The 15,887-nt window shown below is 34.5% G+C and overlaps 2 protein-coding genes and 1 pseudogene across 5 annotated transcripts; 1 reads left to right on the top strand and 2 right to left on the bottom strand.

The window, feature by feature from the left end:
• Window positions 1-3,852: 3,852 nt before the first annotated feature.
• Window positions 3,853-4,287, top strand: LOC133312118 (uncharacterized; annotated as a pseudogene).
• A 2,847-nt stretch (window positions 4,288-7,134) lies between these two features.
• Window positions 7,135-11,923, bottom strand: LOC133312128 (pentatricopeptide repeat-containing protein At5g16420, mitochondrial). 4 transcript variants are annotated; one of them, XM_061513283.1, is made up of 2 exons: window positions 9,884-11,923; window positions 7,135-9,788 (listed from the first exon to the last, which is right to left on the bottom strand). In XM_061513283.1, exon 1 carries the CDS (start codon window positions 11,920-11,922, stop codon window positions 10,303-10,305), a length of 1,620 nt encoding a protein of 539 aa, XP_061369267.1. In that variant the 5' UTR covers window position 11,923; the 3' UTR covers window positions 7,135-9,788; window positions 9,884-10,302. The 4 variants fall into 4 exon arrangements, with proteins under 4 accessions (XP_061369267.1, XP_061369266.1, XP_061369268.1 ...); XM_061513282.1 differs by having other exon boundaries at window positions 7,135-8,948; XM_061513284.1 differs by having other exon boundaries at window positions 9,889-11,923.
• Window positions 7,141-8,910, bottom strand: LOC133312131 (dol-P-Glc:Glc(2)Man(9)GlcNAc(2)-PP-Dol alpha-1,2-glucosyltransferase-like). The gene is made up of 3 exons (XM_061513288.1): window positions 8,653-8,910; window positions 7,493-7,619; window positions 7,141-7,259 (listed from the first exon to the last, which is right to left on the bottom strand). The coding sequence occupies exons 1-3, from the start codon at window positions 8,908-8,910 to the stop codon at window positions 7,141-7,143; spliced, it is 504 nt and encodes a 167-aa protein (XP_061369272.1).
• Window positions 11,924-15,887: the final 3,964 nt, after the last annotated feature.

Below are 15,887 nucleotides of genomic sequence, written 5' to 3'. Positions count from 1 at the left end.
TTAACCTCTCCAAGGCACTTGAAATCAACAACTGCATAGGCTTTTTTCTTACTGCGGACCTTGGGAATTACCTTGGGATCCCCCTCCATAGCAGGAGAGTTACCAGGAGCTCTTTCATGCATATCCTCCAACGAGTCAAGTCGCGTCTATCCAATTGGAACCAATCTTCTCTTTCTTTTGCAGGTAGAGTGGCCTTATCCCTGACGCAAGGCAGATGAAAACCTCCTCCAACCTTTGGAAGGGTATCATGAAAGCTTGGCCAAATACTCTGCAGGGGTTGCGTATTCAGTAGGGGAATGGTAAAAATACTCGATTCTGGTTGGACAAATGGATCCCTAAAATGGATAGACTGCTGGGCGTAGCTATAGAGTCTATCCCAGACTCGCAGTTGAATAACACGGTTGACATGTTTGTGATGTAGGATGGCTGCTGGGATTGGAAAAACTTAATAGCTTGCTCCCTCGGATGTCATCGCTTGGATTGCAGGCATGATTCCCCTTATAGCAGAGGATGGGGAAGACTGTGTTATCTGGGATTTGTCTAACGATGGGGCCTTTTCTGTTAATTCAGCCTATAGATTTCTCAACCCATACTTCCGTCTTTGAGTCTAGGAGGAATTAGCTTCTTGCTTGGGATTGGGATGATCCCCAGAGAATTAGGAACTTCCTTTGGCTCATTATTGGGGAGAATCTGCTCACCAACGAAGCTAGAAGGAGAAGGCACATGGGAGATGAAAGTTGTTGTCGCCGTTGCCAATTCCCTGTGGAGGATTGCTTACATATTTTTAGGAACTGTACCTGGTCTAAAGCTCTTTGGCTTGAATTGGTGGACGGGAATTTGAGGCCTCAGTTCTTTTCTTCTAATTTATGGACTGGTTGGAAGATAATCTTAGCAGGAGGAAGGGAAGACAGATTAATACTCACTGGATTACCCTTTTGGTGTCACTTGTTGGATGATATGGAAAGAGAGGAACAACTTCATATTTAATGGGCACAACAAAACCCAAGAGTATGTTTTAGCTAGAGCGAAATCCTTCACGGTAAATATAGGCTTGGCTGAGCAAACTTTGGCTACTGCAGGGATTAGTCCAAGTTGGAAACAAGAAATCTTTGTTAAATGGATTTTCCCTCTTGTAGGTTGGGTTAAGGTAAATACGGATGGGGCTTGCAAATGGAACACCAGGAAGATGGGTTGTGGTGGCGTCATTAGGGACTGTAGTGGCCACTGGATTTTGGGATTCTCCAAAAATCTGGGTAAAGGGAATTCTTTGGCTGCAGAATTATGGGGGGCTCTTATTGGCCTGGATTTTGCTTGGAGAAAAGGCTTCAAGTATGTTATTATAGAGGGGGACTCATATACCATGATGAACCTCATAAAGAGAGGTTGTGAGCCTCACATACCTTGCTTCAATTTGGTTCTGAAAATCCAGAACCTTATTAATCGATCCCGAAATGTCGTCATCTCCCACTATCTTAGAGAAAGTAATCCGGTTGCTAACTGGATGGAAAACAATTCTCTTGCCAAGGACTGGAATACTGTCATGTATGAAGACCTTCCCCAGGGATGTGCTTCTTTGGTGCATAATGATGTAATGGGTGTTTCTACACCTAGGCTTGTTAGCTTGTAATCGTAGTTCTTTTCCTAGATTTTTCAAAAAAAAAAGAGTGACATTGTCCAAAACAGTTCTCAATTCTATTCCGACGTATTCAATGCAAACCTCAGTCTTCCCCGTCACCCTTTGTAATGATATAGAAAAATGCACAAGGGGTTTTGTGTGGGGTACTACCAATTCTCAGAAGAAAATGCATTTGACCGGCTGGGATGTTGTTTGCAGAACGCACAAAGATGGTGGACTTGGCTTGAAGAACCTTCACACTTTCAACATCTCCATGATCATGAAATTAGGACATGACATTTTATCTAATCCTGACAACTTATGGGCGAGGGTACTAAGAAATAAATATAAAGTGGGTCATGATCTTATCCCCTCTAACAACGGTTCCGGCAATGGGTCAAACCTTTGGAAATGAGTGGTGAAACTTTGGGGAGAAGTTGAGAAGGGGTCAAGGATTCTGCTGGGGGAAGGAACTCTGACTAAGTTCTGGACAAATTGGTGGATTCCCCCTCCAAGTAACCTACTGAATTTTGTGGTAGGCCAAGTACTGATTGATGTTGTGGACTGCAAGGTGGCTGATTATGTTAATGAGGATGAGAGTTGGAGGTGGGAGCTCTTCCAACACCTTCTATCGGATGAATGGATTAACTACATTGCAGGCATACTCCCTCCTTCATCTCAGGGGGGTAGAGACGGACATTTGGAGCTATGAGAATGATGGTAGATTCTCTACCAAGTCCGCATATGGGAAGCTAACTACTCTTAATCACCAATCAAATACGGTGGATTGGAAATTGGTGTGGTCTTGGGAGGGCCCCAAAGGATCAGATCGTTCTTGTGGATCCTTTTGAGCCAAAAACTAATGACTAATAATACCAGATTCAGGAGGAATATGGGTATATCTCCTCTCTGCCAGAGATGCAATTCTCAGGTAGAGGATTCTTTGCACCTTCTACGGGATTGTCTTTGGTCCAAAGATGTGTGGTTCTTTTAAGTGCATGGTAGCGACCTCCTCAGCTTTTCTCAAAGAAATTTGGTGAATTGGCTTTCAACAAACCTTAGGAAAACCAACTTTGAAGCTTATCAGGTCAATTCTATTTGGGGTGCTTTGTTGGTTTATTTGGAAGGAAAGGAATAATGTGGTTTTCAACAACCTCACTGCAACTCCTTATAGAACTAGCATCAGTGCCTATCATTTTACCCTCAATGCTCATCAGGCCAATAATACTCTTGTCTAGGCGGGTCTGACAACGAGACCAATGAGAGAAATTCACATTAGGTGGATCTTCCCAGAAGCTGGTTAGGTTAAGATCAACATTGACGGTGCCTGTAGAGACCATGGTACAAAGTCTGGATGCGGAGGAGTCCTTAGAGGCAGCAATGGGGACTGGATATTTGGTTTCAACAAAAATATCGACTTCAATAACTCTTTCATGGCGGAACTTTAGGGTATTCTTTTAGGTTTGGAGCTGACTTGGGAGAAGGGGTTCAAAAAAGTTTGGTTGGAGTCAAACTCCCTCTCAGCAGTTGATGTCTTGAAAAAAGGGAGTACGAGCCATCAAGGTCTCACCAGTATGGCTGTCAAGATACTGAGAATTATCAGTACGAATTGGACAGTGAGAATCACTCATGCTCACAGGGAAGCAAATAGTGTAGCTAACTGGCTCGCATCTAACTTTGCCACAGATGATTGGGACATGAAGGTTTTTGATGTTCCACCACAGGAATGCAGTTATTTGTTGCGAAACGATAGGATGGGGACTTTGTACCGCAGATTTACTAGCAGCTAGGCTGTTGCGTTGTTTTTCTTTTTTACTTTCCTGATTCTATCCACACAAAAAAGTGCTTTTCAAATTTTGTCTTTGCTCACGCCCTTGGCCAAATTAATACTTGTACTTGAAACTCCGCTTATCGATTTTATGATTTAAACAACAAACCATTCGATATGTTAAGAGTTTGATTGGACTACTGATGGATTGAGTGTGTTTGGATGGGCTTTTGCATTTTGAAAAGCTACTTTTTTATTAAAAAAAGTGCTTTTGAAATTTTTGGATTGTTTGGATGTGGACTTCTAAAAAAAGCAAAAGCTAATAAAAAAAGTTAAAATTTAACTTTTTTCAAAAGCTAAAAATTTTAGCTTTTGAAAAAAAGAGAAGCAAGAGCCAAAAATTGAAACCTCGTGGACGCCCATTATCCCTTCTTCTCCTTCGTTACCATAAACGGAGTTGTTGATAGAAAGGAAAGATGAACAATGAAATCACTGCCTTGACAAAGCCAGAGTACCCTGTGATTGATCATAACCCTCCATTCACCAAAGTGGTCGCTAACTTCAACACCCTCGATTATCTCCGATTAGTGACCATCTCTGGCATTTATTGAATTTTTGAAAATTGGAAATTTTGTGTTGTTAGGGATTGAGCCTGGGATCAAGCGACCTACGATGGTGACCGGGGGTTTGGTTGGAGTCATGGGTAGCTTCATGTACGCTTACCAGAACTCCGCTAGTAGACTCATGGGTTTCTTCCGTAACAACAGTGAAGTAGCTTGCTTCAACAAGAAATGATCATTTTCTCAATCAAGTTTTCATCTTTGGAAAAAAAAACTCTTTTCAAAGAAGCTGAATTATCTCTTCAACTTTACTTTCTTTTGGATTTTCTCCAGAAAAAAGTTAAAAAAAAAAATCTCCCAAACACAGGAAAAGAAGATGAATGCATAAAGAGAAAAGGGTAGAACTGTCATTGTATATTTAAAAAGTGTTTTTTTATTTTAACATTCAAATGACATTTTTATTTAAAAGCACTTTTCAAATATTACATCCAAACTCAAAAAAAATTTGACTTTTAAAAAAAATTCTTTTAAGAAAAGCAACTCTTTAAAAGTTCTTTTTTTCTAAAGTACATCCAAACGAGTCCCTATAAACTCCTTTTGTTTTGGTCTAACCCAATTTTTGAATCCATGATCATATGGGTAGAAACTTTAGCTTATCATCCAATCTTGATTTGATTTGATTTTACTCCCCTTAGATAGTATTGACCTTAGATTTCCTTAGTTCAGTTTTTTAAAGAAAGATAAAATCAATTTCGTGTAAATTTCTAAATTCGTTCATAAGCAATTGTGTTGCGCGCACTAGTTCATGAGAATACGAAAATCTCACCCTGGTTTTTAAGAAAGTGCATATCTCTGCCATATTAGACCTTATTAGTAACTAACGTGTCCAATGTGTAAGGACTACTATGATTGATATTTGTGTTTCTTAGATGTAATAATAGAATTTTTTACATTATCAACAATGAATTTTGATGTTTCTTCATTAAATTTCTCAATAATAAGAAATGCCATTAAATTAATTCGTCAATTATATAAGTGACACCGATTTAGTTATTTAATCAGAGATTGAATTGATTATTTTATCATAGTTTATCTAAGAATAATTTTAATGACATCTTTATGATTAAAAAAATGATTAAACTAATGTTAACTTTATTTAAATGATGTTATTCAAAAAAAAAAAAAACTTTATTTAAATGATTAAACTGATTTCATCAACAATTTTAAGAACTAAAATAAGATAAGTATTTACCTCTCAAAAAGTACGTGAATTAACTTATCAGAAATTATTTCAACTTAATCAATCTTCTCGAATTCGAGTTCTAAATATACAATTGGTTAAAATTTAGTAGGAAAGATTTTGTTGTTCTTATGATCCTACTCGCCTCAAATTCAGTTGAATTAGTGCTTGTTGGGAACCGAAAATTGAATAAGTTATACCAAAAATAAAATAAAATAAATACTTAATTGTATTACGTCATTAAATAAGTAGAATAAAGTTTAAGCCTCAAACAAAGCTTATAAGTTACGAGGTGAGTCTATTTATTTATTTATCACTTACATATAATTAAAAATTTATAATACTTACATAATTTACTAATTATATATTAAAATTAGTATTTTACAAAAAAAAAAATTATTAGAGATTATATCTATTTTTTAATTAGAAAGCCTAAATTTTTTTAGATTATTTAAAGTCCTTCGTGTACTTTTTTAAACAAACTTTTAAGTGATGCTTAGCATTAATTTTTTTCAGCAAACAGCCAAGCCAATATCCAAAACTAAACGCTTATGAAAATGTCAAGGTTAGCAGTTATTGTTAAATATTTTTACAATAAAATATTGATTCGTCTACCCAAAAAAACATATTGATTCTAAGCATTTTAACCAAATACTAATCGAAGCAATTTTAGACTGAACAATACTCAGCTCTAGCAAAATTCAGCACGAGTAAAGACAAAAGTTCTTGTGTAATTAACTTTTTTTTTAACACATCTTGTTTAATTAACTTAAAGTCCCCCTAAACTTAAACAGAAAATATTAAAGGGAAAAGTTCAAATAATCCACGTGGGTTGCCTTTGAATCACTTATCCCATATGTTTTATTTTTTTTTTATCATTTTTCCCTCTATGTTTTTTTCCATTCAAGTCCCTCCTTAACAATGTTAGAATTTTTAATTATTATGACTATTCTACCTTTCTCACGAAAGTAAACTTCACCTCTCGTGTCATTTTCTTTTCCAAACTTTGCAAGGATTTTTTGCCATATAAAATTTATCCAATTTCAGATAAATTTGTGAAGTTCTTGTAACAAGGAATATATTTTCTTTTGAGGTTTTTAAAAAAGCAAGTAAAATTTAAAACTTTATTTTATTTTGAAAAACAATTGTAAAATGTTAACAAGATAAATAACATTAATACAAGACAAGATGTCAAAGTAGGTACTATAATTGTACTGATAAATTCTCAAGAGTAATTATTAGAATAATTTTTGTTAGGTATATATTTTATTCATGAATAATTTTTGCTAATTATACATCATGTGAATCCAAATTTATTATTTTACCTGCTTCTTAGAAACATCAAAAGAAAATTTATTCCCTTATTACATGAACTTCACAAATTTTATCTAAAACTAGATAAATTTTATATTATAAAAAACCCTTGCAAAGTTTGGAAAAGAAAACGACACAAGCGAGCTCAAGTGTGTTTTGTAAGAAGGATAGAGTAGTCATAATAATTAAAAACTCAAACACTGTTAAGGAGAGATTTGGATAGAAAAAAGCACAATGAGATAAATGATAAAAAATAAAGTATAGGGGGAATAAGTGCGTTAGAAATATATAAAACTAGTAATATAACCTCACTTAAAAGCTTAAACTTCTCACTTAAAAGCTTAAACTTTTTGGGTTAAATTGATTCTTTACATAATATCAAAGTCTCGATGTCACTGGTTCGATCCTTATTCATTAAGGAGATTTAAAATTTTACTCTAGTAACTGGTAGTAACCGCCTAAAAAGTGCAGTTAGGCTGTGTTACAATGTTGCATTTCTGATGAATTAAGTCACCATATAAACCTTTGAATTCCAGGCTCATGATCCCAGTGAAATGGCCGAAACAGAAAAATCATCATTGTAAAGATATTGACACCAATATATAGCGTCCCTGTGAGAAGTCAACTTTGATCATCCTTATTGTTATGGTGATGCATCATGATATAGAATGGTATGGTGTAGTATCTGAACCCGATACAAAGAGTTTGTTTCCCCATGACTAGAATTCGAGGCTTGGGAAAATAATCTTGGAAGAACTGTCCCTTATACGAGTCCAAAGGAGTTCAAACAGGATTAATTAGATAATCGATAACCCACCAAAAAAGTAAAAATAAAATAATGAAATATATCAATAAAATGCGTTTGGAAAAAATGAGCTTCAAATTTTACAGTATCTGATGAAAATGAGTCCATGAATTCACCAGAAGATGCATTTAGTTGTTGACAACCAAGATTCTGCTTGCTAGTCTAATTAGTGATCTGAGTCTGACCTAACCTGAAAAAGTGTACAGAGAGAAGGCCAACAATAGAAGCCAGGAAATCTGAAAGAAACGAAGGGGCCTACGTTCCCAAAACAATTGGAACAGGTCCACAGCCTGGGTGATAGTGAAATGCATGGGAGCCTGAGCCAATACAGAAAACAAACTAAAATAAAGTATCTGAGCAAAATGATCTAGAATAGTTTCCATAACTAATTCTCAGGCCGATGACCCATCACATTCCAATAGACAAATAAAAGAAAAGCCACCACAACCATGAGAAAGGGACTAAACGAAGTTAAAAGCTCCCACTTCATCTGCCATAATGTTAAAAGGATTGCAAAGATCCTTTTGAACTATGAACAGCTATGAAAATAACTGTAGGTCCATTACAAACTAAATTATGTATTACAAAATAAGTCTATAAAATTGTTCTTTTCTGCAATCAGGCAATGATAAGAAATTTATTAAGTAATATTTTGAACATATTGGGTCCTCCCTAATGATAAGAATACATTTTTTTCCTAGTTATAAGTACAAAGGATCATAGTGAGAAACAAACCAGGTCTTTGCCATAAATATGTTCAATACAAGAAAAAGTTATAACCGGTGGCCATCTATATATATAATCACTATGATACGACACCAAGGGAAGGGTTACTCAAAACATTGGGGAATATTCTAGATAACAGCACACATACCTGAAGGGTGCAAATCTGTTAGAAGGGAGAATATAATCATTGCTGATGTGGCATGGTGGTTAGGTTTGTTAAATAGAGCCAGAGACATTTGGAGATGGGGATTTTTGGACAGACTTGGGCTGGAAAACCAGACTTGGGAGAGATCTCGGGAGCCTCTCGAATAGCTCCAGAAAACCTGTATTTTCCTTTTTGCATATTTACCTTTTTTTGTATTTCTCAGTTTTTCACCATAACCTGTACTGCTGTTGCTGAATTTCCAGCATTCATCAATACACGCATTTCATATTTTTCTTTCATTTCTTATTTGTACAATTTGGTCCCTATCACCCTATGTTAAAAGACATAGGTTCAATTTTTCTAGAAGTGCCGCAGGAAATTAAAATTGAGCAACTTGGATAAAAATAACATATACATAAAAAAAACACTCATCAATTTAAATATATGTTTGCAACATAAAAAGTTTAAAAATACCTTACCAATGCCCTAAACCAGTAATTCTTCTTCAAACTTGCAAGATACATAGCCAGAACTGCAGTAACAGATGCAACATCTGTATAATAGAGAAAAAAAGTAAAGAACCAGTGAAGGGGGTACAAGGATGGGACTACTGCACGAAGCATCGCCTTTCTTTCGTCAAGTGTTGGCTTCAAGTGAGTAATTATGTCATATAAAACTACGCTGCATATGATTGCTAAGACACCATTAATTGATCGAAGAATTGCAGCAGAGCACATATCAGAAAATGATGAAGCAGCTTCCACAAAGTAAAAGCCTGGAAACAAAGAAGCAACATGGGCAAGTGAAAGATAGTACCCACAAAAGCCTTTATATTGCAAAGATCAACCTTGGTATTTCATACAACATTATACACTAGATAATTTATATTGAGTTGCTGATAGTATTTATCTAGGTAGAATTGTTTAAGATCGCTCAATCTCCAGATCTGAGAATTAAGCAGCATTTCAAATATTATCTTCTAGCAGAACCAGATAGTTACATTTTTTTAATTTTTTAATTATTCAAAGTGGCCTAATTGGTTTTTTACATAGTATCAAAGCCTCGGTGTCACGAGTTCGATTCTCACCGCCCCCATTTAATTAATAATTAATCAAATCTTATGGAGTTTTTCAACACAGGTAGGTGGGCTTGTCCATTGTCCGCCTTTCAAGCCCAGTGGCCTCTCGTGTGAGGAGGCATGTTAAAGATATATAAAACCATTAATGTAGTCTCACCTAACAAGGTTCTTTCCCATATATGTATTTAGTATTTACTCTTTCATTTAAATAGTAAAAGCATTGTGAAACCTTATGTTTGCTTCCATTAGTATGATTCTCATTTCTTAATCATACTAAGGTTAGATTAAACAGAACAAGGATCCAGATGTAAATTGCTATATCAGGAATTTCCAGTCACTTGAATACATGGTTAATGCTTCAAGAGTGCTTAATCATAATCATTAAGAACAACACCAAAAGCAACCCTTCTCAATATATCAGGTTCAGATTCCATAACCTATCTCATTCTTCAAGCACACCACATAACTACAAGATATTTATCCATTCCCTTTGTCCTAGGAATTAATACGCAGCCTTGGGCAGACAACAAGAAAAACCTACAACGCAATGCAAACAGCTGAATTGAAGATACCCATGCCATGATTCATAAATAGACAGTAGTAACTGAATAAATGACAGGGTACTCACTCACCTCACCATATTTGCATAATCAACCATCAATAAGTTGAAGGGGTTGATGATTAAATTTCGTAATGAGCAAACTTGGTGTTGGTGTTTGGCTATAATGGTCTTCCATTTTAATCAGACCAATTATGAACAAATTTCCAGCAAAGAAGTGGTTCCCAGTCAATTGGTTAACACTTTCAAGTTCACTAACCGGGGAGTATACAAGCTATACCTCCACATTGGATAAAAAGTTCCCCCAGTGTTCAATCACCATTTGTCATCGCCTAGAAATGATCAGATACAACATCATACCTTAAAAATGCTTACATTATCACACTGCATTCTCTATTAATATCCTATCAAGCTCAGCTGCATTTCCATCTAAATTACCCACAACATGTTTTAAGAAAAGATCCCACAAGTCACCATCAACTGCTTACATTATCACACTGCATTCTCTATTAATATCCTATCAAGCTCAGCTGCATTTCCATCTAAATTACCCACAACATGTTTTAAGAAAAGATCCCACAAGTCACCATCAACTCCAGTGGACACGGCCAGTGAAACTACCTTGTTGATTTCTTTTTTCATTCCTTCTGTAAGAGAAATCCCATCAATCAATATTGAGTAAGTTGATTTGTTGGGCAAACATCCATTTTCCACCATCTCCTCGAGAATTCTGATACCCTCCTTAGCATTGCCAACCTTACAAAATCCTTTAATCAACATGTTATACGTAAAAGCATTAGGAGAACGACCCTTTTCCACCATGTCATCCCACAGCCTAGCCGCCTCGCAAAGCTCTCCTCTCTCACACATTCCAGCTATCAACGTGTTATACGTCAAGAGACCAGCAACCGAGCCACTCTCAAATTCATCAAACACCTTCCTAGCTTCCATCACCTCCCCCTTCTTGCAAAGCCAATGTATAAGCGTGCCCGGGATGGCATCGTCAAGGCTACAATTCTTCCTCAAAACCATCCTCCACACCTCACAAGCTCTCTCAACATTCCCTTCCTCACACAACAGATCAACAACCTTACAACACAACCCCGAACTCGGTACATAACCCTTCACAAGCATATCCTCAAGCAAGTTAACTGCTTCCCCAGATTTCTTCCCCTTGCAATAAGCCTCAATCATAACACCATAAGTAACACCATTAGGCTCAACACCATTCTCCTCCATATCATCCATCACCTTAATAGCATCAACCAACATCCCTAACCTACAAAACCCATTCATCAAAACAGTGTAAGCATTCACATCAGGCACCCACCCTCTATCCAAAATCACACTAAAAACCCTCTTAGCATTACCCATATCACCTCTCCAAACATAACCACCCAAAACAGTGGTGTAACTCACCACATTTGGCACTACACCCATTTCAACCATCTCATCCAAAACCCTAACTGCAACATCAACCTCATTAATCTTACAAAGCGCCTTGAGCAAAATATTGCAACTAACCACATTAGGCGCAACACCAAACCGTGTTCTACCACTCTTAAACACCAAATGCGCTAAACGGTGACGTTTGTTCTGAACCAAAGCATTGAGCAAGGCGTTGAGGGACCTAACCGAGGGTCGAATCCCGAAGGATTCGATTCTCACGAAGGTCTTGAGGGCCTGCTCGGGCAGACCCGCGAGTCCGTAACCGCGGATAACGGTTACGAACAGTTCCTCGCTGCAGCGATCCCGCTGCGGCGAGTGGCGAAGGCGCGTGAGGAGGGACTCGATTTTGTGGAAGTGGCGAGCGCGTGATAGTTTGAGGATGATGGCTTGGTAGGTTTGGGGATCGTGGGAGAAGCCAGGGTGGTGGTTTTCAGCGTAATCGAAGATCTCGAGAGAGAGATTGGGGTTGTGTTGGCGTGAGATGAGGGATGCAACCAGCTTCGGGTGGAGGCGGTAAGGCCAGGGTTTGATTGGGGGCTGGACAGTGTAGGATTCCAGGTGGGTGGGCGCCGCTACGGTGGCGGCGGCGATGGCGGCGGAGGTGGCGGTGGAGAATGGGAGGAGGTGTTGTTGCCGGGTAAGGATGCTTCTAGTGCAGAACATGGTGGACTGGTGCACAGGCAACAACAGTGAAGGTAAATTTTATAGATTTAAATTTATTAAAGGAAAATGATACTGTAACAATAAATTAGTATTATTATTATTAATGTTAGTATCAATTAATTTTATTGTTAGGGATCTAATGATTATATTTATTTATTATGATTGTAATTTCTCATATTTAATATTTTATATTTATTTTTATCCGTCATAATTTTTCATGTTTAAAGGAAAAAAAAAATACAATTTTTGACCTAAAATTAATATTCATGTTTTAGGCTTACATAATAATGTGATGTGATAATTAATAATAGATTATGTGTTAGAACTCATAGTCTATGAATACATACCAAAAGCCACTTATCATGAATGGGTTTTGAGTTTAGTTTTTAAAATGTTATAGCATATAATTTTGGGTTTTATAAGAGTTATGTTGTAGAAAAAATAATTGTATAATGTTATAGAGATTCGTTTTGCGTGTCATAATTTTTTTTTTTTTCTTTTTCTTCAAAAAGTGTGGACTCCACAAAATATTGTGTGTGTAAGAAAATTTATTGTGTCATGTTAAATGACAAATACAAATTCCTATAACTTTATCTAATACATACACCTAAATTGTTAAAAGTGTGCAGAATTTATGTTTTCTTTTTCTCTCTTTTCTTTTTATATGATCTCATATGGTCCCACACACTTTTATGTGTGAATAAGAGACAAAATTATCTGCTACAATATAAGAAACATTAATCTCATTACTTGTTTATTGTTTTCCAGGTTATAGGAGATAAATTTATCTCCTACACACATAAACTGATAAAAGTATGTGAGACTCATATTTTCTCTTTCTCTCTGTTCTCCTCGCATGGGCCCTATATATTTTTTATTTTTTATAACATAAAATTTATTAAACCTTTAAATAAATGACTAAACTAATGTTAATATATTTGGGTTTAGTATTTCTCATGTTGCAAGGATAATTTTATCTCTTCTATCCACATAAAAATGTGTAGGATTCATGTTTTATTTTCTCTCTCTTCTATTTACATGGATCCCACATACTTTTATATGTTTGTAAGAGATAAAATTATCTCCTACAACATGAGAAATATTAATCTCATATATATATATATATATATATATATATATGAGTTCGCTTTTTCTACAGTCAGTGTAGATAACTTATCTACATTGAGTCTAAAACGACGTCGTTTTGAGGCGGAAATTAAAATATTTTTGTAATTATAAATTATTTCAGGATTATAATAGTCTTTTTCATAATAATTTTTTAATTTTTCATCCTAAAACGACGTCGTTTTGGGAGCGAATGTAGATAACTTATCTACATTCACTGTAGAAACATTAAAGCATATATATATATATATATATATATATATATATATATATATATATATATGGCAAGTTATTATTACACCAGCTTACAAATAAAGAGTATTACATATAATCTGGGTCATTGATTTATTTGTATCTAATGACTCTAATATTTAATAAATCAGAGTCGTTAGATAATAATAGGATCAACGACCAAGATTGAGAATGTAACTTATGTCAGTATAAAATGATCCTAACTCTCTCTCTCTCCCCCCTCTCTCTCTCTTTCCCCCTCTCTCTATATATAATATATATATAGGGATTTATATTTCTACAGCTGCTGTATGTGCAGTAATCAAATACTTGTCATATATATATTTGAAAGCATTAAATGCGAGAAATCATAACCATACAAAGAATGAAAACATTAAATGTGGGGAATCATAACCATACACATGTCGTTACTGTACATACAACGGCTGTAGAAATGATTTTACCATATATATATATATGTATATATATATATATATAGGGTGAGGATCATTTTACACCAGTGTAAGTTACACTCTTAATCTTGTCCATTGATCCCACTTATATCTAAGGGCTCTAATTTTTTAGTAATATGAGTCATTTGATACAAGTAGATCAATGGTCAAAATTGAGTGTAAAACTTCTAATTCTTACACCGGTGTAAGAATATCCTGCCTCATATATATATATATATATATATATATATATATATATATATGATGCAGGATCCTTTGACACCGGTGTCAAATTTGAAGTTTGACACCTCATCTGAGAGCTGTTAGATCAAAAAAGATCAACGACTTTGATTTGTGAGCATGTGACACCATTGATCTTTTTTGATCTAACGGCTCTCAGATGAGGTGTCAAACTTCAAATTTGACACCGGTATCAAAGGATTCTACCTCTATATATATATATATATATATATATATATATATATATATATATATATATAATGATAACCGCCAATCCTATCCCATGATATTATATATATATATATATATATATATATATATATATATATATATATGAGAACGGATCCATTTACCACCAGAAAAGTTTATCACTCTTACAACTAACTTAATCATCGTTAATTTCTGTCAATCTAACGGTTATAATTTATTGAAAATTAATAACATTTAATGAGTCACACTTATTATTTAATTATTAATTATCAATAAATTATAATCATTAGATTGACGAAAATCAACGGTGATTAAATTGGTTATAAAAGTGGTAAACTTGTTTGGCCGCAAGGGGATATATATATATATATATATATATATATATATATATATATATATATATATATAGGCTTTTTGACCCTATTGCCCTTCATTAATTAATTAATAATTACTTTGTCCCTTATTCAAAATTATCTACCAATCTGCCTCTCTTTAATAGATTAACTTAAAGATATTTAATCGATTAAATATGTTTTAATCGATTAAATCAATTAAGATGGATATTTAATCGATTAACTTGAAGATTTAATCGATTAAAGCTTCAAGTCAACTATTTTTGCCAGTTTTGATCATTTAATCGATTAAATATTCAAGTTAATCGATTAAAGAGAGACATATTAATATATCGTTTTGAATAAGGAGCAAAATAATTATTAATTAATTAATGAAAGACAAAAGGGTCAAAAAGCCCTACACACACACACACATATATATATATATATATATATATATGGGTTAGGATCATTTTACACCAGTGTAAGTTACACTCTTAATCTTGTCCACTGATCCCATTTATATCTAACGGCTCAAATTTTTTAGTAATGTGAGCCATTGGATACAAGTGGATCAATGGTCAAGATTGAGTGTAAGACTTCTAACTCTTACACCGGTGTAAGAGTATCTTGCCCATATATATATATATATCTATATATATATATATATATATATATATAAACCTTGAAGTTAGCTCTCCATTAAAATAAAGGGTGGATTAAAACAGAGATAAGATAAGAATAACCATCCACTTACGCTGAAAGTTGAAAGATTTCACGAATCGAATTTTGAGACTCAATCCTTTGAGTATACTCAGTTAAATAAATGTGTCATTTCTTAGTTTAAACTAAGGGAGATATGTCTCTCGTGTTCGATAAGATACTTTTATCTTATGCAAAAATAAAAAGTGAGTGAAATTCACTTTTTATTTTTCTTAGTGGTTTCACCTACTTTTTTTTGTGTTACATAAAATAAAATTATTTTGTACAACTTAAGAACATATTCCCCTTAAACTAATGTCAACTTCATTTAAATGATCAAACTAAAACGTAAACTAGAATAATCTAATCGCCTTAGACCTTAGTTTTATATAATTTCAAAAAAATTCAATACAAATTTCAAACAATTTCTTTTTAATATTTTAATTTAAAACATAATTCGGTAAAAAGAAATTAAAGAAATATAAAAAAAAAAACCAACCCATCTATGATAATGTTGAAAATTACATTTTAACCAAATGTTGTTCTATGCAATTTTAGCCTGAACAATACTCGGCTCTTGCAAAATTCGAACGAGTAAATACAAATCCTCTTGTAATCAACTTAAAATCCTCCCAATTACTTACACAGAAAATATTAAATGGAAGATGGTAAC

The sequence above is a fragment of the Gastrolobium bilobum genome, unplaced genomic scaffold, assembly GCF_033153095.1.
Source record: "Gastrolobium bilobum isolate Gb01-03AN ecotype WA unplaced genomic scaffold, APGP_CSIRO_Gbil_v1 utg11508, whole genome shotgun sequence".
NCBI classification, from domain to species: Eukaryota; Viridiplantae; Streptophyta; class Magnoliopsida; order Fabales; family Fabaceae; genus Gastrolobium; species Gastrolobium bilobum.
The sequence above is the reverse complement of the archived record's forward strand: the minus strand, read 5'-3'. Positions and strand labels throughout refer to the sequence as shown.

Coding starts and splice junctions, on each gene's coding strand:
- LOC133312128 (XM_061513283.1), bottom strand. CDS start 11,922: ATGTTCTGCACTAGAAGCATCCTTACCCGGCAACAACACCTCCTCCCA.
- LOC133312131 (XM_061513288.1), bottom strand. CDS start 8,910: ATGTGCTCTGCTGCAATTCTTCGATCAATTAATGGTGTCTTAGCAATC. Junction 7,620..8,652: donor ATTACTGGTTTAGGGCATTG/GTAAGGTATTTT, acceptor GTATTGGCTCAG/GCTCCCATGCATTTCACTAT. Junction 7,260..7,492: donor CTCTCTGTACACTTTTTCAG/GTTAGGTCAGAC, acceptor GACTCGTATAAG/GGACAGTTCTTCCAAGATTA.